General features: G+C 35.7%; 1 protein-coding gene across 1 annotated transcript in view; it reads left to right on the top strand.

Moving 5' to 3' along the window:
* TBC1D32 (TBC1 domain family member 32) overlaps positions 1-25,745 on the top strand; it is a 217,983-nt gene that overhangs the window by 131,653 nt on the left and 60,585 nt on the right. Inside the window, 4 exon segments of the mRNA XM_079146273.1 lie at positions 2,874-2,996; positions 4,022-4,130; positions 4,928-5,021; positions 22,924-23,049. Of these exon segments, the coding sequence (XP_079002399.1) occupies positions 2,874-2,996; positions 4,022-4,130; positions 4,928-5,021; positions 22,924-23,049 (452 nt within the window).

The following is a 25,745-nucleotide window of genomic DNA, read 5'->3' on the forward strand; positions in this document are numbered from 1 at the left end:
TTTTTTCCTTAGTTCTGCCTATGCATGTTTTATCTTCTGGTTGTTCTTGTTTCTTCCCTGTGTTCATATAGCTTTACTTCATGCACAGATCCTAATGGAGATACTTGTTCTATTAAATATTTTTTTAATTAATAGGAAATAATTTAGTCACCCTTTTAAGTATTCAATGGAAACTTTTTTAGTGTGTGTGCTATTCTTTTCCTGATTTTTAAAAATAGCACCTTCGTGTGCATCTTTTGTGCAGCATTTATTTTGGGAGGGATGTGAGTTTTTTCATCATCAACTGTTTGTAAGAGATTCATGTTTTAGGAGAAGCAAGGATCAGGGTTCCTGATCCTAGAAGATTCCGTAGAACCATATTGGTGTGTTTGGTCTTTTTGTCAGACTATCCTTTCATCCTTGTACCTTACTATGGAGATAGTTAATTTTTTGTTTGTTAATAATTGTCTCTGTAACCTAACCAGTAATTAATAATTGATTTTTCTGTGACTTCTCATTCTACTTTGCTCCTTCTACTTCTTGGAACCATACCGAGGCCAAGGTTCCAGTGTATTCCATTTCCACTTTTGAGAACACTGGATTAAGTTCGGCATCTTATTTATATTCCTCATTTTTAAAAAATTTACTTGGTTTTTCTTCTTAACAGTTGTTTTAGTCAACTTATTGTTGCCATGATCAAAATACCCAACAAGAACAACTTAGAGTGGGGAAAGTTTATTTGAGACTTACAGTCTCAAAGGTCTCAGTGTATAAACAGCCTATTCCATTGCTCTGAACTCAAAGTGAGAAGGCACATCATGGTGGAAGGGCCCAGGAGAAGAAAGCTGCTCACCTCACGGCAGCCAGGAAGCAGAGAGAGAGGGTGGGGGAAAGAGCACACCCCCTACCCCTGAGAGGGCAGATGCACCCATCCAGGACATGTCCCTAGTGACCCACCTGCTCCAGCCATGCCCCACCTACCCAGTTCATTCAAATGAAGATGGACTGATTAGGTCACAACTCTGAATATTACTGCATTAACAGGAGATTTGGGGGAACACCTCATATCCAAACCATAATAACAATTTATTTATTTTATTTTTGAGACATTTGTGATTTTTTTCTTATCATGAACAGCCGTGGTATGCTTTCTTGATCTTCTCTTTTCCCTTAGCAAACACTGCTAATGTTTGCTCTATTTTTACTATTTTTGGCTTCCCTTTAACTCATTTTTAAAATTTGTTCTAATTAGTTATACATGACAGTAGAATGCACATCATACATAAATGGAGTATAACTTCTCATTCGTCTGGTTTTATATCATGTAACCTTTAACTCATTTTTGTGGTTAAAATTTTCTGTGATATGTTACCTTTCTTCTTTTTCTTTGCTTTTGGGTTGTTTCTAAGATGAGAAAGGAGAATGCCAACATACATCACAGACTTCAAACTAGAATTCTTTCCTTTTGGTTCCATTTGTATTTTATCATACAAAAATATTTTGCTTTTATAAATTGTGAATGGAACATTTCTCTGAATTGTTGCTAGTGAATTTTCTTTTGCTTTATGTGCATTTGGTTATTGTTTCCATGTGCTAGGGAGTGACATTGAATTGTTATTTCTGATAGGTAAAGGTTTTTGCCAAACATTTTTCTCTGTTTATTTATATATGTTTTGAATAGGCAACACATACAATTGTATCTAACTGTTATAGAATTTTTAAGCATGTTATAAAGTATTCAGTAGTTTGATTAACCTTCCATGTATACATCATTCATCTAAATTAACAGTATTTTGCCAGTCTTGTTTTATCTCTCCTCACACCCCACGTACACATTATTTTACTTTAGGTCCTTGAGACAAATTTCAGAGATTCCATTTTCCCTATACAATTCAGTGTGTAACTCTAACAGAAAAAGGCCTATTTTAAAAAACAGAAGTGAACAAAAACCCCAAACTATTTCCATTGTACTATTATTACATTTAATAAAATTAATGAAATTTATCTAGTAGCTATCTTGTATTTTTCTGTGTGACTTGAAAACATACTTTTATAGTTTGAAACAATAAGTTATCAAACAATATCTTCACATTTGCTTAGTATTTATCTTAAAATTTATAACAATTTCTTTTTCACTTCTTTTTTTATGCCATTTCCCCCCGAGGATATAATGTATGCAGTAATGTGTAGGATTCTCCAGATTCTGGATTTGTTTAACTGTTGCCACCTTGTGGTATCTTTTACTATATTTCTCTAATTCCTGTATTTCCTATCACTGATAATGAGGTAGGTAGAACTGATTATTAGATTTGGGTTCAGTTTTCTGGGCAAGAATCAGTGTGTGTCTTGCAGCACTCTAGGAGACCCATGAGCCCTGCATTTCTTCATGGGCTGATCTACAATAGATCAGTGGGTTAACTCTTCCCACTTTGACCTGACCATTAGAAACCTAGGCTTTGACATTTTACCTAAAGGACATTTCCTAGATTGGTGACAAAATTATCATTCTGTCATTCTTTTGTAGTTAATTATTTTTAATTAATTAAATTGTAGTTAATTATTTTTTTATAGTTAATTGGCATTTTCATGGATTTGCTGATGTTCCCTGATCAATTTTTAGATTAAGTAGCAGTTGAGAGGATGTGCTAGTATTCATGTGGATTTAGAAGAATTTTTAAAAATCTAGATTAGAAATTATCCATTGGCCTCTGAAAAAAAATAATTTCAGTAGGAACAACTTGGACATCATTCAAAATTATTAAAAATATAACTGCGTAATTTGTCCTGTAAGATCTGTATTTCTGTGAATAGGTATTGCTTTGAATCTTCAAGAATGCATCTATACTTTAGGACATATTTTACTAAGTATACATTTATTTCTCCCCTTTACATAGGTTATTAAGTGTGGTGTGCTGTGATCTGGACACCCTTCTCCTGTTAGAGGCTCAGTATCAAGTATCCAGAATGTTACTACATGCTCAAGAAGAAAATACCTTAGAGACCTCTGAGAGCCACAGGTTAAAGTAGAGGGCCAGGGAGGGAGGTGGGCATTAGAACTTGATGTAATAACCATTTTCTTCACAAATTCATTGTTAAGAAAGTGATTTTATGTAGTTTGTTTTCTTACTATCTGAATTCAGTAGACTTAAGTAACAGTAAAAAGCAATTAAAGCATAAATGTCACAGAATGATGGAGAGGTCTTACAAAGTACTACTTTGAAAGTTTTGTAACTTTATTTTTTTTTTTTTTAGGTTAAGCCTAACTTTAGTAATAATTCCATGAAATTATGTCACTTCAGAATGCATGTCTAAGATGACCCATTAGATGAAGTGTTTGATTTTGTGTCCCTAATAGAGGCACTTTTTTCTTCTCCATTCTTTTAATTGTTTTAACTCATAGTCATAAATTCTGATTATTTGCAAAATAAGGTAATGATATGTTGATTATATTTCCTGTTATCACATAATATACTTGCCATTACCTCCATTTGGCTGACATTTATTGAATAATGTGTTCAATAGTTGACATTGTTTTCATGTGTGTACTTTAAAAAAAAGAATATTCTGTCTCTATCCTAGACAGATCTTGGAAAGTTATAGCATATATTACTTGATACTGTAGGTTCGATGTGAAAGAAAAGGATTCACAGCTGCAGAATGTGTAGGCTGCTCATAGCAATACTTAGATTTTAAATTGAAGCCTTGTGTCTAGCATATAAGAGATCTTGGATAAAAATATGATAAAGTCATTGTAGAAATAATGAATTTCTTAATCCCATTTCTTCAAGTACAGCAACATAAATCAAGGAAATATTCTATTATTAATCTTGCTAATCTCATTGTATTATTTGCTTTCAATTTTTTCCTCTCTAGTAAAGCTATAAGATACAAAATGAATTTAATTCTTTGTATTTTAAGTGATACATTGATAAATAATGTCTTTTCCAGGCATTTCTGCTTTTTTCTTTACAGTCCAGTGATGTGATTTAAAAATCAAATCATATTCCATCAAGGAGATGACAGAATTGATTTATTTTTTCAGGGACTTTATAATTGATGGCTTATCAGTAGAAAGAAACCATATTCTTGTAAGAATAAATCTTATTGGTGGGCCATCGGAACGGATTTTGCCTCCAAGGATGCTGGAGAAGGTGATGTGGGTGGGGGGGTGAATATTTATGTGACTTATTTTGAAGCAAGATAGTGAACTCAAGTGACACTAAACAACATCTCCCAAGTGTCTGTATCAAAGACTTGAACTTTTGTTACTTGACAGGCTTCAGGATGCAAGGAAACACTTTCAAACTGAATTAGTTCTTTTGTTGTCAAAGGGTCATGAGTGCTAGTTTCTGTAGCAGAGTAGGTAGTTTATTGTTTTATTAAAAAGTTGTGATTCTCCCTGTGTGCCTTAGAATATTTTATTTTCTATGTCTTTATCTTTCATGACACAACTTTTTAATTTGATGATTATATTTTTGTATTTCCTTGCAAAATGGAGTCTCTCTCCTTTCATCTAATACACATAGCCTGGGTTTCTCATGGAGGTTTTATTTTATTAAGAGCATTCTTGTTTGGACTGCATCTGGGAAAGATGATATAGAAATGATTGACAACAAAAGGAAAACAGTTTTGTTAGAAAAAAGAAAATGCAGGTTTTCTTTAAAGATGTAGTTTTCATTTCATGAAAAAATATAGTAAAGTCATCATTATCAGTCCTAGTCACAAGAACATGTAACTATGTCTGCTTCAGTGATTATTTAATGCTTATGTTCTATTGAATTTTAATTGTTATTTTTTAGAATAGTGAATTATTGTTTGGTTAGTTGGGCAACAACTCTAGAATTTCAATGAAAAAAACCAATGTAAGAGAATGACATTTCAGAAAGCTATTAAATTCAGTATTATTTTAAACTACTTCCTAAAGTCATTTGTCTTACTGTTTTTTTAGGGTGATGATCCATACCCTTGGCCAATGTTTTCATCATACCCTTTGCCACTCTGCTATTTGCCAGAAGTTATAAAAAATACTGATATAAAACAAGGTAAAATATTTACCATCAAATGCTATATTATTTTTAATGCTTTTCTTATAATTTAAAAAACAACTGTATTCAGGTGAAATAATACTGATTTTCATTCAGCATGTATGTATACATGGTTGCATTTATGCCTGCTGCTTTGTAATCTTTAAATTTTTCTTATATTTCTTTCTTTCTTTTCGTTTTTTGGTAGTGCTGGGGATTGAACCTGGGACCTTACACATGCTAGGCAAGTGCTCTACAACTGAGCCACATCCTCAACCATTCTCATGTTTCTTACTAAATTTTTATATGGCAGATTCTTATTTCTTATGTCTAAGGTGTGACGAATCTGTCCAGTAGCAATAATTTTTTGGTTTCAAAACAATTAGTAGTTTTGATTTATTGAATTTTAGTTGTGTAGAACGTTTATTTATTCAACGGAGTAGTTTTTCTTTTTTTTGTAACTGCCGTGTGCTGCATGCAAACCTATGTACTTAAGACTCAAAATTTAATGACAAGTAAGGTATCCATGAACTTTGATGTTCTTTTCCATTTCAGAAATGGCAATAAACTTGAAGTTGTTTTTGGACTTTTCTCTTTATACCTTATAAGTAATCTGTCAGCAAATTTTCTTGACTCTGTGTATCTAAAATAAAACCACTTTTGATCATTCACTATGACTGCCATTTCTCACCTGTTGTAATATCCTGCCGTGAACAGTGTGTTGTCAGTATAGCAGCCAGGGTGATGCTGTTGGAAAACAGGTGGGTCATATTACTCTTCTAAAACCCTGAGGTGTCTTCCCAGTGGCTTACGAGGACCACAGTGTTTGTGCCACCCTTCCTGGCACGTGTATTATTGTTTAGGGACTGCCATGGAATTTCAAGCCTTGTTCTTCATTTTCCCACCATACTGACTGGGAACTCTTATTGTCTTTCTGTTTGTTCATAAAGCACAAGTGTTTAAATAAGACATTATTCCCAATTTAACGATAGTACCTATACATCCTCCTAAGAAGAGTGGTCCTGACCTTGGTATGGTCAATTTATAATGACTGCCTCATTTTGATATTGCTGATATCTGTATCACTAATCATAGACTCTGAGTAGAATGGGCAGAGAGAAGATCTAAAGCATGTCTAGCTTTCCTTTGGACCTGAGAGTATAGTAATATATCTCTGAACTTAATGAGAAAAATAGAGCCAAATATGTTTTCTAGTAGATCTAAGGCTAAATCTAAATAGTGTAGTTAGATAGTTAAATCAATTAAGCACTACTTGTTCACATTCAAAAATACAATGCTTAAGCTAATAATACTTTAAGGCATGGATGTTATTTTAACAGTAAAAGTCATATACTTCCCATTCTGCTTTTTGATTCAAAAATAATGATTCACTCATTCTGACAGGTGTTATTTTAGTCATCATTTGCACTGCAAAATTTCAGAATATTGTTTCATCGTTGTGGAAAAAAATCACTTCAGTTATGTGCACATGATGACATCCTTCTCATTTGTCTCCCAGCTTCTAGATTTATCCTGCTTGCTACAGTTAGCATCTCCTCATCTGTTAAATTGTCTCTTGTTAGTTCCTTGACATCAGTGTTAGCTGTTCGATGATTCATTTTTATCTATAAATAAGAATGTGGAGACACCATGCGGTTCAGTTATTTTTCTTTGTGAACATTTTTAGTGATACCATATGAATATGTAAGTGACCCTTTCAAAGCCTTGAATAGTATTTTCTGTGTATGTATATGTACACATGTACATGCATGCATATATATAGAGTATCACACATGAAAAATTCTAATCCATTTGATAGAAATAATTTCTACTTGGAATATAATTTGTTATCTTAAAGTTTAGGTAAGTAGGGTGAGTGAGTTTAGTAATTTATATTGCTGTCTTTGTGGTATGAAAAGAAAAAGCTGAGGACAATGAGGGAGAAAAGGAGTGTTGTATGTTGTACAGTGGTCAAAAGCAAGTACTGTGGCTGGGGTTGTGGCTCAGTGGTAGAATGCTTGCCTAGCATGTGTGGGGCACTATTTTAGATCCTCAGCACCTACTAAAAATAAATAACATAAAGGTATTGTGTCTGTCTACAACTAAAAAATACATATTAAAAACAAATCACTCAGAGGTTTCAAGATGGCGGCCTAGAGGGTGGCTGCATTTCATGTTGCTCCAGGACTCAGGACTCAAAAGAGGAGATATTGAGACGCTTGGGACCAACTCAAAGCAGCCGGGTGACTCTCACCCCCTGGGGAGGCATCCCAGATGGGACGGTGGTCCCAGAACGCAGGAAACTTTGTGAAGTAGAACTGCCGGCAAGACGCCCCTCCCCCCGCTGGAGCAGTGAACTCGGACAGCTGGGAGCATCGTAAAGGGGGCCGCTCGGCACAGCGCTGGGACTCGGAGCAACCACTGGGGCTCCGGCGGCTGCTCAGGGGAAGAGTGGCGAGGAGAGCTGTGTGGACTCAGGACACCGGGGCCTGCCCTGAGAAGGAGGAGGAGGAACGTGGCCACTTGGATTCGGAGTGACTGCACCAGAGCTTCAGGCGGTTGCCAGAGGAGAAGCTGCGCGGCAAGCTGTTTGGACTCAGAATGACGCTTTTGAACACCGGGGCCTGCCCTGAGGACGAGGAGGAGGAAGAGGAGCACGGCCGCTTGGATTCGGAGTGACTGCACCAGAGCTGCAGGTGGTTGCCAGAGGAGGGGCTGCGTGGCGAGCTGTTTGGACTCAGACCACTTCTGAACCCCGGGGCCTGCCCGGAGGAGTAGGAGGAGGAGGAAGAGGAGCGCGGCGGGTCCTTTGGACTCGCAGTGACTGCATTAGCGCTCCAGGCGGCTGCTCAGAGGAGAAGGCGAGTGGTGAGTTGTTTGGACTTAAAGTGAAAGCTCCTGAACACAGTGGGGCTGCCTGGAGGAGAAGCGTGGTGGGACGCTTGGTCTTGAGTGGCCGCACCAGAGCTCCGGGCGGTTGGCCAGAGGACCCGTGCTGCGGGTCACGTGGACTCAGAGCCACTCAGAGCGACCGCTCCTGAACACCCCGGGGGTTATCTGGAGAAGGAGGAGGAACGGGGAGGGTCACTTCGACTCGGAGTGATTGATTGCCCAGGGCTATGGGTGGTTGGTGGGAGGAGGAGGCACGCAGTATGTTTCTTGGACTCCTAGTGACCCCACCGGAATACTGGGCGGCTGTCTGGAGGAAGAGGCGTGTGGCGGGTCTCTGGGATTCAGAGCGATTGTACAGGGCCCCAGGTGGCTGCTCAGAGGAGGGGCCGCATAGCCAGGCGATTAGGTGCAGAGCAGGGTCCCAGGATCTAGGAGGCTTCTTGGTGGAAGAGCCGCACAGAGACAGGCTTAGGGAGGAGCGAAGGTTCCAGGCCTGCGGGCAGATTCTCTGAGGAAGGGCAGCCTAAGGAGAGTCATCTGCAAAGGGTGAGGCTCCCAGGCCCAGAGGTAGGGCCGGGCCCCTGGGAACTTTGCAGAGGAAGGCAGCCCAGCCCAGGTGGTAGCTGTAAATTGAGGGGAACCTCTAGGAGGGAACTGACCAGCGAGTCCTCCCCACCGGGTGAGTTTCCCTGCTGGGTGAGGTTTCCCCACAAGGACGGTAAAACCAGAGACTCAGGCCCAAACAGGCCTTGCCTCAGCCCACAGCCTAGTTCCCCTTTGGATGACTATTGGTCAATAAGGGGAGGCACCTCTGCTCACTAGCAGGGATTATACCCCACCTGAAGGCCACCACTCCTAGAGAGGCAGCTTCCTTGTGGAGCACCGCATTATCAACTTCCTCCAAGACTTCAGCCTACTGAAGGCTAAGGGGGGATATATATATAGAAATCTTCAGGGACATTGTAAGTCAATAGAGGAAATCTGCAATATCTCAGCAGTCCACTGATACCTGAACAATATGAGAAAACAAGGAAAGAAAATGCTGCAAACAAATCTAGATGTTACATCAATAAAACTCAGTGACAGCATGGCAGAAGAAATGACAGAAAAGGAGTTCAGAATGTACATAATTAAAATGATCAGAGAAGCAAACGATGAGATGGAAGAGCAAATGCACGCACTGAATGATGAGATGAAAGAGCAAATGCAAGCATTGATTGATCGCACCAATCGACAGTTAAAAGAGCAAATACAGGAAGCAAAAGATCATTTCAATAAAGAGTTAGAGATATTGAAAAAAAACCAAACAGAAATCCTTGACATGAAGGAAACAATAAACCAAATTAAGAACTCCATAGAAAGCATATCCAATAGGATAGAACACCTGGAAGACAGAACCTCAGACATTGAAGACAAAATATTTAACCTTGAAAACAAAGTTGAACAAACAGAGAAGATGGTAAGAAATCATGAGCAGAATCTACAAGAACTATGGGATATCATGAAAAGGCCAAATTTAAGAATTATTGGGATTGAGGAAGGCCTAGAGAAACAAGCCAAAGGAATGAGCAATTTATTCAATGAAATAATATCAGAAAATTTCCCAAATCTGAAGAATGAAATGGAAAATCAAGTTCAAGAGGCTTATAGGACTCCAAATACACAAAATTACAACAGACCCACACCAAGGCACATTATAATGAAAATACCGAACATACAAAATAAAAACAGAATTTTAAAGGCTGTGAGAGAAAAGAACCAAATTACATTCAGGGGGAAACCAATATGGATATCAGCAGATTTTTCAATCCAGACCCTAGAAGGGCCTGGAACAACATTTTTCCAGCCCTGAAAGAAAATGGATGCCAACCAAGAATCTTATACCCAGCAAAACTTACCTTCAAATTTGACGATGAAATAAAATCCTTCCATGATAAACAAAAGCTTAAAGAATTTACAAAAAGAAAGCCAGCATTACAGAACATTCTCAGTAAAATATTCCATGAGGAAGAGATGAAAAACAAAGAAGCAAATCAGCAAAGGGAGGAATTATCCTAAAGGAATTGTCAAATAAAGGAGGAAACAAGCTGTGTCAAACAAATAAATAAATAAAATTTAAAAAATGAACCAAATGACCGGGAAACCAAATCATATCTCTATAATAACCCTGAATTTTAATGGCCTGAATTCATCAATCAAAAGACATAGACTGGCAGATTGGATTAAAAAGAAAGATCCAACGATATGTTGCCTGCAAGAGACTCACCTCATAGAAAAAGATACCCATAGACTAAAGGTGAAAGGATGGGGAAAAAACATACCATGCGCATGGACTCAGCAAAAAAGCTGGAGTATCCATCCTCATTTCCGATAATGTGGACTTCAAGCCAAAGTTAGTCAGAAGGGATAAAGAAGGTCATTTCATACTGCTTAAGGGAAGCATAAATCAGCAAGATATAACAATCATAAACATCTATGCCCCAAACAGTGGCTCATCCATGTATGTCAAACAAATCCTTCTCAATTTCAGAAACCGAATAGACCATAATACAATAATACTAGGTGATTTTAACACGCCTCTCTCACCACTGGACAGATCTTCCAGACAAAAATTGAACAAAGAAACCATAGATCTCAATAACACAATCAATAATTTAGACTTAACGGACATTTATAGAATATACCATCCAACCAAGAGCGAATACACTTTCTTCTCAGCAGCACATGGATCCTTCTCTAAAATAGACCATATATTATGCCACAAAGCTAATGTTAGCAAATACAAGAAGATAGAGACACTACCTTGTATTCTATCAGATCATAATGGATTGAAGTTAGAAATAAATGAAAGAGTAAAACACAGAAACTATTCCAACATCTGGAGATTAAACAATATGCTATTATATGATGAATGGATAACAGAAGATATTAGGAAGGAAATTTAAAAATTCTTAGAGGTAAATGAGAACAAAGAAACATCATATCAAAATCTCTGGGACACTATGAAAGCAGTACTTAGAGGGAAATTTATTTCATGGAGCGCATTTAATAAAAGAAGTAAAACTCAACAAATAAACGACCTAACACTACAGCTCAAAGCCCTAGAAAAAGAAGAACAGAACAGCACCAAAAGTAGTAGAAGGCAGGAAATAGTTAAACTCAGAGCTGAAATCAATGAAATTGAAACAAAAGAAACAATACAAAAAATTGACAAAATAAATAGTTGGTTCTTCGAAAAAATAAACAAAATTGATAAACCTTTAGCCACACTAAGAAAGAAAAGACGAGAGAAAACCCAAATCACTAAACTTCGGAATGAACAAGGAAATATCACAACAGACAGGATTGAAATACAAAACATAATTAGAAGCTATTTTGAAAATCTATACTCCAACAAAATAGAAAATTTTGAAGACATCAACAGGTTTCTAGAGACATATGAATTGCCTAAACTGAACGAGGAGGACATACACAATTTAAATAGACCAATTTCAAGTACTGAAATAGAAGAAGTCATCAAAAGCCTACCAACAAAGAAAAGTCCGGGACCAGATGGGTTCTCAGCCGAGTTCTACAAAACCTTTAAAGAAGAGCTCTTTCCAATACTTCTCAAAGTATTCCATAAAATAGAAGAGGAGGGAACCCTCCCAAACTCATTCTATGAAGCCAATATCACCCTGATACCTAAACCAGACAGAGACACATCGAGGAAAGAAAATTTCAGACCAATATCCTTAATGAACATCGATGCAAAAATTCTCAACAAAATTTTAGCAAATCGCATACAAAAACATATTAAAAAGATAGTGCACCACGATCAAGTGGGTTTTATCCCAGGGATGCAAGGTTGGTTCAACATCAGGAAATCAATAAACGTAATTCACCACATTAATAGACTTAAAGTCAAGAATTACATGATTATTTCAATAGATGCAGTAAAAGCATTTGATAAAATACAGCACCCCTTTATGCTCAAAACACTAGAAAAAATAGGGATAGTGGGAACATTCCTTAACATTGTAAAGGCCATTTATGCTAAGCCCATGGCTAATATCATTCTAAATGGTGAAAAACTGAAAGCATTCCCCCTAAAAACTGGAACAAGGCAGGGATGCCCTCTTTCACCACTTCTATTCAACATCGTTCTTGAGACTCTGGCGAGAGCAATTAGACAAACCAAAGAAATTAAAGGGATACGTATTGGGAAAGAAGAACTCAAACTATCCCTGTTCGCTGATGACATGATTATATATTTAGAGGAACCTGGAAATTCCACCAGAAAACTCTTAGAACTCATAATTGAATTCAGTAAAGTAGCAGGTTACAAGATCAATGCCCATAAATCCAACGCATTTTTATACATAAGTGATGAATCTTCAGAAAGAGAAATTAGGAAAATTACCCCATTCACAATAGCCTCAAAAAAAATAAAATACTTGGGAATCAATCTCACAAAACAGGTGAACGACCTCTACAATGAGAACTATACAACACTAAAGAAAGAAATTAAAGAACACCTTAGAAGATGGAAAGATCTTCCATGTTCTTGGATAGGAAGAATTAATATTGTCAAAATGGCCATACTACCTAAAGTGCTATACAAATTCAATGCAATTCCAATTAAAATCCCAATGATGTACCTTACAGAAATAGAGCAAGCAATTATGAAATTCATCTGGAAGAATAAAAAACCCAGAATAGCTAAAGCAATCCTTAGCAGGAAGAGTGAAACAGGGGGTATTGCAATACCAGATCTTCAACTCTACTACAAAGCAATAGTAACAAAAACGGCATGGTATTGGTACCAAAATAGAAAGGTAGATCAATGGTATAGAATAGAGGACACGGACACAAACCCAAATAAATACAATTTTCTCATACTAGACAAAGGGGCCAAAAATATGCAATGGAGAAAAGATAGCCTCTTCAACAAATGGTGCTGGGAGAATTGGAAATCCATATGCAACAGAATGAAACTAAACCCATATCTCTCACCATGCATGAAACTAAACTCAAAATGGATTAAGGACCTCGGAATCAGACCAGAGACCCTGCAGATTATAGAAGAAAAAGTAGGTCCAAATCTTCACCTTGTTGGTCTAGGATCAGACTTCCTTAACAGGACTCCCATAGCACAAGAAATAAAAGCTAGAATCAACCACTGGGATAGATTCAAACTAAAAAGCTTTCTCTCAGCAAAGGAAACTATCAGCAATGCGAAGAAAGAGCCTACAGAGTGGGAGAATATCTTTGCCAATCATACTTCAGATAGAGCACTAATCTCCAGAATCTATAAAGAACTCAAAAAACTTTACTCCAAGAATTCAAATAATCCAGTCGACAAATGGGCTAAGGAAATGAATAGACACTTCACAGAAGAAGATCTACAAGCAATCAACAAACATATGGAAAAATGTTCAACATCTCTAGTAATGAGAGAAATGCAAATCAAAACCACCCTAAGATTCCATCTCACCCCAATTAGAATGGCGATTATCAAGAATACGAGCAACAACAGGTGTTGGCGAGGATGTGGGGAGAAAGGTACACTCATACACTGCTGGTGGGGCTGCAAATTAGTGCAGCCACTCTGGAAAGCAGTGTGGAGATTCCTTAGAAAACTTGGAATGGACCCTCCATTTGACCCAGCTATCCCACTCCTTGGCCTATACCCAAAGGACTCGAAATCAGCATACTACAGAGACACAGCCACCTCAATGTTCATAGCTGCTCAATTCACAATAGCCAGACTGTGGAACCAACCTAGATGCCCTTCAATTGATGAGTGGATAAAGAAACTGTGGTATATATATACAATGGAATATTACTCAGCCATAAAGAATGATAAAATTATGGCATTTGCAGGCAAATGGATGAAATTGTAGAATATCATGCTAAGTGAGATTAGCCAATCTCAAAAAGCCAAAGGACGAATGATATCGCTAATAAGTGGAGGATGACACATAATGGGGGGGAGGGAAGGGTTAGTGTTAGGTTTAGAGTTAGGGTTAGGGAGGGGGGCAAGTATGGAGGAAGGAAGTACTGTATAGAGGGTAAAGAGGGGTGGGAGGAAGGGAAAAAATAACAGAATGAATCAAACAACATTACTCTATGGAAATTTATGATTACACAAATGGTATGCCTTTACGCCATGTACAAACAGAGAAACAACATGTATCCCATTTGTTTACAATAAAAAAAAAAAAAAAAACAAATCAAGTACTGGTTAGGAGTTGTTAAAGTGACCTTCAGAAGATTGACTCATGATGCCTTCCCTGTTTGGAACAGGATGGTCATAAGATGATAATGTATTCTGTTTGTTTTTGTGTTTCTAAGCTACACTTAGGTATCCCAAGAGTAATTGTTATAAACCCTGGCCAGTCCTCTCTACCACATTCTACTTTGGTGTGCACAGGATGAGGATTTTTTTCCCATAGGAGAAGGGGAAATGCAGAACTTCCATACTTAATTAAAAACAGCCTGAGGAATTGAGTAGCATACTACAGTTATTATTGAAAGCATTAGACACATCAAAAAGATGAGAAATTTGTTCTTCCTTCCCTATCACCCCATATTTATTTTATTACTTGAAAATTACTTTTATTGTGTTTCTTCAGGCTGACATAAATTAAACAATCTTAATAACATTTATGTCCTATACAATCTTCCTTCTTACAGTGTAATTCCCATTTATCATGAAACCATTTTGATGTGAATTTACTCATTTGGGGTTGATATCTTCAAATAGAAGAGTAAGTTTTTGTTTTTTTTTTTTGTTCTTTATTGTTTTGGTATGTTTGTAGTATCACTGACAAGGCCAATAGAGCAGCCTAAGCATAGCATTGACTCACAGGGCTGCTGACAGCCAGGGTAGTTGCACAGATTGTCTTTCTCTGATCTTAGAGATGTAAATGGGTTATCTGTTGAAAGCCACAAGTATATCAGTAGCTTCTGAAGAAAGTGAACTTCTGAATGTTCCTGGGAACTCCTGAATAGTCACTATCAGTATATTCCTCCAGATGCCCTCCCTGAAAGTTGACCTCCTCAGGACTTTCCAAGAAGTAGACAGAATGATAATGAATGTGAGCCATTTGTGTGAAAAAATGTGTTTGTCCTTCATCTCCTATCCTTTCCATAGTAATTATCCTACATATTCTAAGTCGATCATACAGGTCTCTTTCCTTTCTTACAACAGCACTATTAAAATATAATTACCATACAGTTCATTAGTTTTTAGTATGCTCACAGATATGTCCAACCATCACCACCACAGACAATTTTAGGACATTTTCCCACCTCAAAAAAAAAAAAAAAAATTATATCCTCTCTTCCATTTGTTTAGTCCTAAGCTATAAAACCACTAATCTACTCTCAGTCTCTGGAGAGTTTTCAAGTCTGGCCTCTCATCATGTAGTATGTGGTATTTTGTGACTGCTTTCTTTTACTTTGCATAATGTTTTCAAGGTCGATGAAAGTTGTAGCATCTTTCACTACCTCATTTCTCATGGTTGAGAATATTTCATTGTATGAATGTGCCACAGTCTGTTTAAACATTTGTCTGCTAGATAGACATTTGGGTTGTTTTTATGTTTTGTCTGATAATGAACAATTCTGCTGTGAACATTCCTTTGCAAGTTTGTGTGTAGACTTGTTTTCATTTCTCATCAGTGTGTACCTAGGAGTGGAATGATGGATTACCTAGTAACTCTGTTTACTCATTTGAGGAACTGCCACAAGCTATTTGCTAAAGTAGCCTCACCAGTTCACATTCCCACCCACAGTACAAGTTTCAAATGTCTTTGTATTGTTGCTAACACTTGTTAAGATCTGACTTTTTCATCTAGCCATCCTAGTAGATGCGAAGTGGTATCTCATTGCAATTTTGACTTGACGTTCCTTTATTAGTAGTGATATGAATATTTTTTCATGTGTTTATTGGCCATGTGACATCTTCCTGGGAGAAATGGCTATTTTGATTCTTTATCTGTTTTTAAATTTTCATTTTACTACTGAGTACTTTACATATTGTAAGAGAACTTTATATATTGTAGATACAAGAGCATATCAGATAGATAAACGATGGGCTAATTTCTTTCATCTCTTAAACTTCATTAAATTTATGGCCCTGGGCCTTTGCTGTTGATGTTCTCTTCTTCTTGACTACTAATTCTTACTCTTCTCATGGATATTATAGCCTTATAAACCTTTTAAACTTACTCTACATTTCACTCCTTCAGAGAAGTTATCTAAAATATATTTATTTCTTTGCTTATCTCTCTTTCTCTCTGCCTGAACACTTACTTCTCTAATAGTATTTATACCTTATAGTGAGCTTATGTATTTTTTTTTTTTGTAGTCTCTGTTGCTCACTAGAATGTAATTTACACAAGGCAAAGAAAGTCTATATCTTAGATGGTATTGTGGTTTGGATCTTGAATGTCCCTCTAAAGCTTATGTGTTGAAGGCTTGGGCCCCAGCTGATGGCGCTATTAGGAGTTGGGGCTTAGCTGGATGAAGTTAGGTCATTGGATGTCCTTGAAGAGAGTATATTTGGATCCCAGACCCTTTCTTTCTCTCTTTCCTGGCTGCTATGTTGTGAGCACCTTTGATGAAGCACACACTCTTCGCCATGGTTAGCCTCGCCATAGACCCAAAGCTGTGGGGCCAAGTAACCATGGACTGAAACCTTTGAAACCATGAGCCAAAATAAATCTTTCTTTCCTTTATGTTGTTTTATTTATTTATTTTTTTGTGGTGCTGGGGATTGAACTCAGGACCTTGTACTTGCAAGGCAAGCACTCTACCAACTGAGCTATCTCCCCAGCCCTATGTTGTTTTATTTTGCACAGTAAAAGAAAACTGAGTAACAAGTAGTTGTTGTCTATTGAATGGATGAATTATCACTGAATTTTTTCCCTTTTTTCCTTCCATCATCTCTCTCTCTCTCATACTTTAGAAATTCTTACTCTTACCTGCAAAAACCTCCGACCTACCTCAATTTCTAGGGCATGCATAGCTTGCAGTTATGAAAGCTCCTCGAGTTAGACTTCTGAGTATATCATTCATAAAGTAGATGCCTTTATTATAGTTATTTTATCATTTACAAAGTAGTACCTTATGTTTTTATGGCACATAAAAAGTGTGCGTTGTTAGCATTACATTCCATTTTTTTCATAATTGAAAAAAATAACAAAAAAGTGCAGCCTTCTGTGATTACTTCAAATTTAGCCTTTTATAGCTTTGCTATCCTACTTTACAGTTTCTGCCATCACATTTTTACTTATCTGATAGGAAATTGATTTTCTGCCTGGCAAAACATTCTCTGTAATATGCTATATAAAATAGTAAGTTCCATGGTGATAATCATTCCCTATAATAGAATATATAAAATAATATTAAAATCCTTATAGTTAAATTGTTCAGATGTTTTTAGTTGGAAATTTTTTAAATGACATTATTCCTGTATGAGAAAATAGGTCGATTTAAATTCATAGTGTCTTGCGTTTTATTTTTTGCTTAAAATAATTTTTTTACCACAAATAACTGGTTAAAAAAAGTAATAAAAAAGATGAGGGAGACTATCATACGAAATCAAAGCTAATTCTAGTTAAAACCTTTTTTCAATTTATAAATTTTAAGCTCTGAATGAATTCAATATATAATGTCTTGAATCTTAAGTTTCTATGTATTAATTAAATGTCTGTGGAACCACATTTTATTCATAGGCAAGTACCATGAATCTAAACTACTATATTACATCTATGTTATTTGCATAACTTTGGCACTTCATAAAAATAGCATAAGTTAAAATTAAGAAGTTTTTGTATTAATATGTTGTTAATATGTGTGTTAATGTATTAATATGTTGGGGAATGAAAAAGACTTTTCATTATTATTATGTATGAAGTTTATTTTGAACATTTTACAATTGCAGAGTACTGTTGATGGAACAGTTAGATAATTATTATAATGTATTTTGGTCAGTATGAAAACAAATACTAATAATAGGCAAAATTTCCAGATTAGAGATGAAGCCAAAGAATGGGTGTCATATTCTGTGTCTCTAGTGTTACAAAGTGTACAGTGAATGAGTAAACAAATTTTTGTTTTTTATTGCTATCTTCTTAGGATGCATACATATTTTCTCCTAGCTCATGGCCATCTTATCATCTGAGTTGTACAATATGCTGCTATTATTTTAAGTTGTTTGCATTAAAAGATGTTGAATTTTAGCCTTTGCAACCACAAATTTCTGTTATTTTGACACTAGAAAAATACCCCTAATTTACAAGACATTTTTCACTAATTTTTGCTAATTTTAAAAAATAAATATCCATGTACTTACTGAGTATAACTCATTCATTGGTGTGGTTTCTCACTGATACTTTGTCCTTTCAGAAATTAGTCTTTTGAATCTACAATTGGATGACAATCCACTGCACAATTTTGATAGTCCAGACTCAAAATTTGAAGACTGCAAACTGGGAATATGGGGGGGGGGGGCAGGAGAAAAACACCAAAATTTCTGAAGGAACGAAAGGGGAGAAGGAGATGGACTGCAATTACAACTGAATTTTAATAAAATAATGAAAACTGCTCAATTAAGAAATGGCTAGACTGGATTGCCTTCATTACCAGTTGGATACATTATCTAAAATTGAGGATTACCACTTTTTCCCCAGTGAACCAAAAATGGAATCCTATAGTCACAACCATTAAAAGTGCTCTAAAAATAGTAAGAGTGCTATAAAAAATGTAATGCAACTTGATGGCAGAAATTGTTCTGATTTAAAAAGTTTTGGGTAGTCTCTCTTACACATAAAGTCCATCTATAAATGTTTTTGGTAATGAAGTCTCCCTTTTGTCAAATACTTATCTAGGGTTTTATGTCAAGTCAGGTACTTTTATTCTTTTTTATTTATTGTTTCTAATCATGGAATTAAGATTTATTTTCTGCAGTTAAAGGTAACTAACTTTTATTTGACACCAACCTGTTATCTGGGAAGACTGATAGTATGACTGAGTATCTCTCTCACATATAGTAAATCTTGAGCTACAGCTGTTGAGAAATTTCAGAATAAGCATTTTCTTTTGGATAGGATAACTTTATTTTCAAATATTTTTTACTTTAACATTTTGAAGCAAGCATATCTGTATCAACTAGGCCATATAGATCATTTACTAGTTTAGGTGCAGTAGGATGCAAAAACAAAAAACCAACTAATTTCTCATTTTTTAAATGTCACTGATTTATAGTAAATGCTTTGTTATTAAAGAAAAGCTAATGTGGTGTGATAAATCCAAAGTGAGGAATAATTTATATAAAATGAAGTATTAGATTTTAAGAATACAGTTGTTGAAACAAATAAAGACTTGTGCAAATTTATATTCTCTTAAGCATAGACATGGGAAGGTGTCTAAATCTTTTCCCTATTAGTTATCTGTGTGGTTGCTTCTTGGAGACTACTCCAGATCCTTTTCCTGCTCATGATAATAAGGGAAAAGTGAAGTGATTACTTTGTTAACCTGAATGGAAAAGAGAGGCAGAAACAAATGAAATGTTCTACAAATAAGCTTCTGAATTAAGCCTCTCTTACTTTATGAAGGCTTCCTGTATTTTTGTTTTGTACAGCATCTGTTATGATATCGTGTATAGAGTGGGCACTTATAATTACTGAATGAAATCCTAAGAAGAAATTATTAAAAGTTTCTGTGTGAATACAGATTTTCTTTGTATTTATATTGAGCTTACATTATTTTCTCCTTTTGGAGTTAAAATTCTTTGTATATATACAGCTTTTCTCTATTACTTATAGTCAACTTACATAATGAATAATCTTTTCTGTACAATAATCTTTTGACAAACTATAATATGCCCAAGTCTGTCACATTATAACAAAAAGATTCAGAGTTTAGATATGAACGATTATTGTTGGCTGTCATGGTTTATTTTATAAGCAGGAAACTTGATGCTCCTTTTTTTCCCACTTTTTCTAGTGGTTTACAGTAGATGTTGTTTTACTTTCTGCAGTTTTTTGTAGGTACCCATAAGTCATAGTAGTCTGAAGAAGCATAGAGGGAAAGAACATGCTGCTGTTCTCTCTTCCTAGATACACCAGACCTTTCCCGAAAAAATGAACTGTTAGTTTTTCATGGTGATTTTATCAGAGCTTGATGTAGAAGTGATACCAAGTCCTAATTTTATTGTTCTCTCTCTGTAGAAATAATACTACACAATTAAAATTATGTAGTAATGGCTGTATGAGAATAGTGTTGTAGCTGCTGTTAGCGCATGCTTGTAATCTCAGGAACTGGGGAACTGAGGCAGGAGGAATGTAAATTAGAGGCCAGTCTGGGTGGCTTAATGAGACCCTGGTGAATCTATTAATACCCTGGTGTTTCTGTTAACTGATTCAGCTGCCAGTTGTGGGTCACATTTTTAAAAATTCATGTTAGTGTTTTTTTATTGGGTGTTAGACATTAATTTTACATTGAATTCTAGATTTTTAAAAGTTCTAGAATTTTAAAAGGGTAGTGAAGCCTTTTGTGGCAGAAAGTCAAGTTATTTGTGTGTATTTTGATGTTTCAAGTTTGTAATTTTTATTAGGTGAGTGTGTAATCTCTTTTACTTCATGTGTAGCTTGACCCTATTCCTACAGTGTGACTTCCTAGTATCATTATGAAATATTCTGGTAGTTCACTAGTCCTCTGCACTCTGGAGTTGGATTTCTCCTAACCATTTTCTTTATCCTCTGTTGAAGGGCACCTAGGTTGATCCCATAGTTCTGTTATTGTGAATTGTGCTGCTATTAACATTGATGTGGCTATATCCCTATATCATTGCTGATTTTAGGAGTGAGTAGGACAACTGGGTCATATGGTGGTTCCGTTCCTAGATTTTTGAGAATCTCTATACTGCTTTCCAGAGCAGTTGCACCAATTTGCAGTCACACTAACAATGTATGAATGCATCTTTCTCCCCACATCCTCACCAACACTTGTTATTTGTATTCCTGATAATTGCCATTCTGAGTGGAGTGAGATGAAATCTCAATGTAGTTTTGATTTGCATTTCCCTATTCCTAGAGATGTTGAGCATTTTTTCATATATTTGTTGGCTGATCATATTTCTTCTTTCATATGATGAAGATAAAAGGCCGGGTTCTACCTGGATAAAAGAGAAAAAATAGAGAAGGAAACAAAGACACTCCCCACCCCCCTCCCCACATACCGGCATTTGTTATTTCAGTTGTACTTGTAGCGATTTTTATTAGGCTTAAGGAAACAGACTTAAAGATACATTTAACATTTAAATGTTTTTTTAGCAATAACATAATTTTGATGTACTATGATATTTTTTGAGTTTGAAGATTTTTATTGAAAGAAATTTTCTCTGATTTAAATAATATGAAAATTTTTGCTTTTATTGAGGCCGTAGGTGAAATGTTTCTATATCATTATATTAGGAATATTTAAAGAAAATATATTACTACTGAAAGTCAGAATTATGTACTCTCTTCAATTAAACAATTTTTTGTGTATTTGTGAATATGCATATGTTCGATGTATCTGTTTTTATGTGTTTATATCAGAGTATGGTGTTAACTTTGATAGAAGAAGTGTTTTGATGACCTAAATGTCAAGTAGGGAAATATTTACATAAATTGTCAATTTTATATATGATCACATGAGGACCACATGACAATACATAGCATCTTTTTAGGACTAAATTAAATGAAACTTAGATTACAAGAATGATATATCTTATGAATACTGTTACATCTGTGTGCACCATATACATATATGTAGACAGAGGTGCACAGTGTCCCCAATTACCTGCAGTTTTTCCTTCCATGGTTTCAGTTATCCACTGCCAGATTCTATCTTGAGAATATTAAACAGAAAATTACAGAAATGAATATAAGTTTAAATTCCCCTCTGTCCCACTCTTTCCTGCCATGGAAGTCAATCATCTTTTGTCCAGTTTATACACCCTGTATGTACTACTTGTCAATTAGTTGCTTAGTTGCCATTCTGGTTATCAAATTCAACTGTTGCAGTGTCATAGTGATTGTATTCAAATAAACTGCATTATACTTAATCATAAAATAAGTCTTATTAAAGTACAAAAGCAGTGATGCTGGCATTTTGTTGCAGTAAATTATTATTGTTCTGTGTATTATTAGTTGTCAATCTCTTACTGCATCTATTTATAAATTAAACTATGTCCTAAGTAGGTATGTTTAGGGAACGTATCATATTATAGGGCTTGGTGTTGTCTGTGGTTTGAGCCTACCACTAGAGGCAATGGGCACCTATCTCCCATGTCAAGAGGGGGTTCCTGTATGTGCATCGTGAGGCACATATGCCTTTAAAAGACAGAAGTTCATGTGAGAGGGCAGTAATGTCTTAATTATCTACAGCCACATGAGAGGAACTCCACACATATATTATATTTAACTGAATTTATATTTTAATTGATCTATGAAGCATAAAAATTGTACACTTGAATAAACAATATGCCAGAGTAGAATATTTTGATACCTTTATCAGTTTGCTTTTTTTTTCAGGAAGAGGAATAAATGATTGACTAGAGATCTTCCACAGTTATGCTTTCTTTTTACTTTTAAAGACATGAGAATAAAATACATCTGAATGTGCATGAAGAATGAGTATAATGTTCTTGTCAGCTTCATGGAAAGAAATCTTAAAGGTTTCACACGTTAAAACTGGATACTAAGTAATGAAACATCGATATAAGAGAAAGACAAAGACTTACGGTTACAAACTAACAGTCCATTGTATGAGCTTTTAATAAATCAGTAATCCATTTTATAAGCTTTTAGTAAGTGTGGTAAAGATCAGTTGATAGTAGCTAACATGTAATTACAGAAATAATCTCTTTGAAAGCCACATACATACTTTTTCTGTAAATTGCAGCTGTTTACATATTTAACATTAATATCTATAGATCAGTGTATCTAGTGTGCTGTATTATAATAATATTACATGTTTTCTTTCTTATTAGATAATGATCTTGACAAGCTATTATTACTCTTCAAATTATCTGATAAACAAATTGAGTCGATAGAAAACTGTCGAAGACAATTTTGTAAAATGATGAAGACCAAACCCGATGTGATCAGTGGAAGTGGTGAGTGCATTGTTTCCTTTTCTTTTTGTACTAAGGATTGAACCCCAAGGGCACTTAACCGCTGAGCCACATCTTCGGCTCTATTTATTTCTTCTTTCGAGACATGATCTCACTAGATTGCTTATGGCCTCACTAAGTTGCTAAGACTGGCTTCAAACCTGCAGTCCTCTTACCTCAGCCTCCCCCAGCCACTGGGATTACAGGCAAGCACCACCATACCCAGAGAGTGCATTGTTATCTATTGTGTGTGTTTTTTAAAATGAAATTATATTAATAGACGCTCTGACTCCTGAAGATTACCCCTGGCATATCTGGAAAACATAGTACTAATTCTAGAAGTCCACCGACTTCTGAGAAACTTGTGATTCTGATTGAACAAAAACAATCTAAGACTTCTAAGCACTTTTAAAAAAATTTTTTTAGCTCTTGATAGACGTTTATTTTATTCTTTTATTATATGTGGTGCGGAGAATTGAACCCAGTGCCTCACAAATGTTAGACAAGTGCTCTACCACTGAGCCACAATTCCAGCCCCTAAGCACTTTTGTGAACTAAATGATACTGAAAGCAAAACTGGAATACTACTTGGTCTTAATAGTTGTCACCTGAATATATCGTATTGTGATATTTTTAGAAATTTTATTGAATTTTTTATTGTCAGATGTTTTGAAACACTGCTATATCCATCCAAATAAATTAGTAACTCCTAAGAAAATTTTGTTTTAAGGGAGTATCTCTATTTTTTAAATTAACAAGTAAGTTTATTTATATTCAGATATTTGTGTGTATATTAATTTCCTGAAATCTTTTATTTATTTATTTGGATACCAATGATTGAACCCAAGGGTACTTAACTGCTGAGCCATATCCCCAGCCCTTTTTATTTTATTTTATTTTATTTTTAATTATTTTTTAAATTTGTTCTAATTACTTGTACATTACACTAGAATACATTTATACATTTTGATAAGTCATATATAAATGAAATATAATTTCTCATTTTTCTGATTGTGTATATTGGATGATCACATCAATCATGCAGTCATATATGTACATGAGATAATAACGTCTGTTTCACTCTACTATCCTTCTTACCCCCATACTCATTTCCCCTTTCTTCACTCTCCTCTACTTAAAGTAACTCTATTCTTCCCTAGTGCCCCCCCCCCTTATTATGAATTAGCATCCACATATCAGAGAAAACAGTCAGCCATTATTTTTTTGGGTTTTGGTTTATTTCACTTACCATGATATTCTCCAGCTCCATACATTTACTAGCAAATACCATAATTTCATTCTCTTTAAAGCTGAGTAATATTCCATTGTAGTGTATGTATATGTGTGTGTGTGTGTGTGGTGTGTACACACACACACACACACACACACACATCACCATTTTATTTATCCATTCATCTGTGAAGGGTAGGTAGGTCGGTTCCATAGTTTAGCTATTGTGAGTTGAGCTGCTATAAACATTGACATGGCTACATCACTGTAGTATGCTGAGTTTTTTAAAGACCTTCGGGTATAAACTGATGAGTGGGAGAACTGGGTCAAATGGCAGTTACATTCCAAGTTTTCTGAGGAATCGCCATACTGCTTTCCAGAGTGGTTGCACCATTTTGCATTCTACCAGCAATGTACTAGTGTACTTTTTCCCCCACATCCTCGCCAACATTTATTGTTGCTGTAGTATTCTTGATAATTGCCATTCTGATTGTAGTGAGATGAAATCTTAGTTTTGATTTGCATTTCTCTGATGGCTGGAAATGTTGAACATTTCTTCATATATTTGTTGATTGATTATATGTCGTCTGTGAAGTGTCTGTTCAGCTCCTTAGCCCATTTATTGATTGGGGTTATTTGTTTTTGTTGGTGTAAAGTTTTTTGAGTTCTTTATATATCCTAGATATTAATGCTTTATCTGAGGTTCATGTGGTAAAGATTTTCTCCCAATCTGTAGGCTCTCTCTTCACATTATTATTTTTTAATTAAATTGTTTTTTATTTTTACTGACTGCATTTTGACTCATTGTATACAAATGGGGTACAACTTTTCACTTCTGTGGTTGTACACAATGTAGAGTCACACCATTCATGCAGTCATACGTATACATAGGGTAATACTGTCTGTTTCATTCTACTTTATTTCCTTTCCCCCACCCCCTCCTGCCCCATTTTCCTCTACACCATCCAAAGTTCCTTTATTCTTCTCTTCCATCCTGCCGACACCTCCCCTCATATGTATCGTCATGCATTTATCAGAGAAAACATTCAGCCTTTGGTGTTTTTTGGGCTTGGCCTTTTTCACTTAGCATGATATTTTCAACTTCATCCGTTTACCAACAGGCGCCATAATTTTATTCTTCTTTATGGCAGAGTAGTAATATTCCATAGTGTATATATACCACAGTTTCTTTATCCATTCATCAATTGAAGGGCATCTCGGTTGGTTCCACAATCTAGCTATTGTGAATTGAGCTGCTATGAACATTGATGTGGGTGCATCACTGTAGTATGCTGATTTTAAGTCCTTTGGGTATAGGCCAAGGAGTGGGATAGCCATTCCAAGTTTTCTGAGGAATCTCCATACTGCTTTCCAGAGTGACTGTACCAATTTACAACTCTGCCAGCAATGTATGAGTGTGCCTTTTCCCCCACATCCACGCCAACACTTGTTATTGCTTGTGTTCTTGA

Source organism: Sciurus vulgaris, assembly GCF_902686455.1.
Source record: "Sciurus vulgaris genome assembly, chromosome: 7".
In the NCBI taxonomy this organism is placed as follows: domain Eukaryota; kingdom Metazoa; phylum Chordata; class Mammalia; order Rodentia; family Sciuridae; genus Sciurus; species Sciurus vulgaris.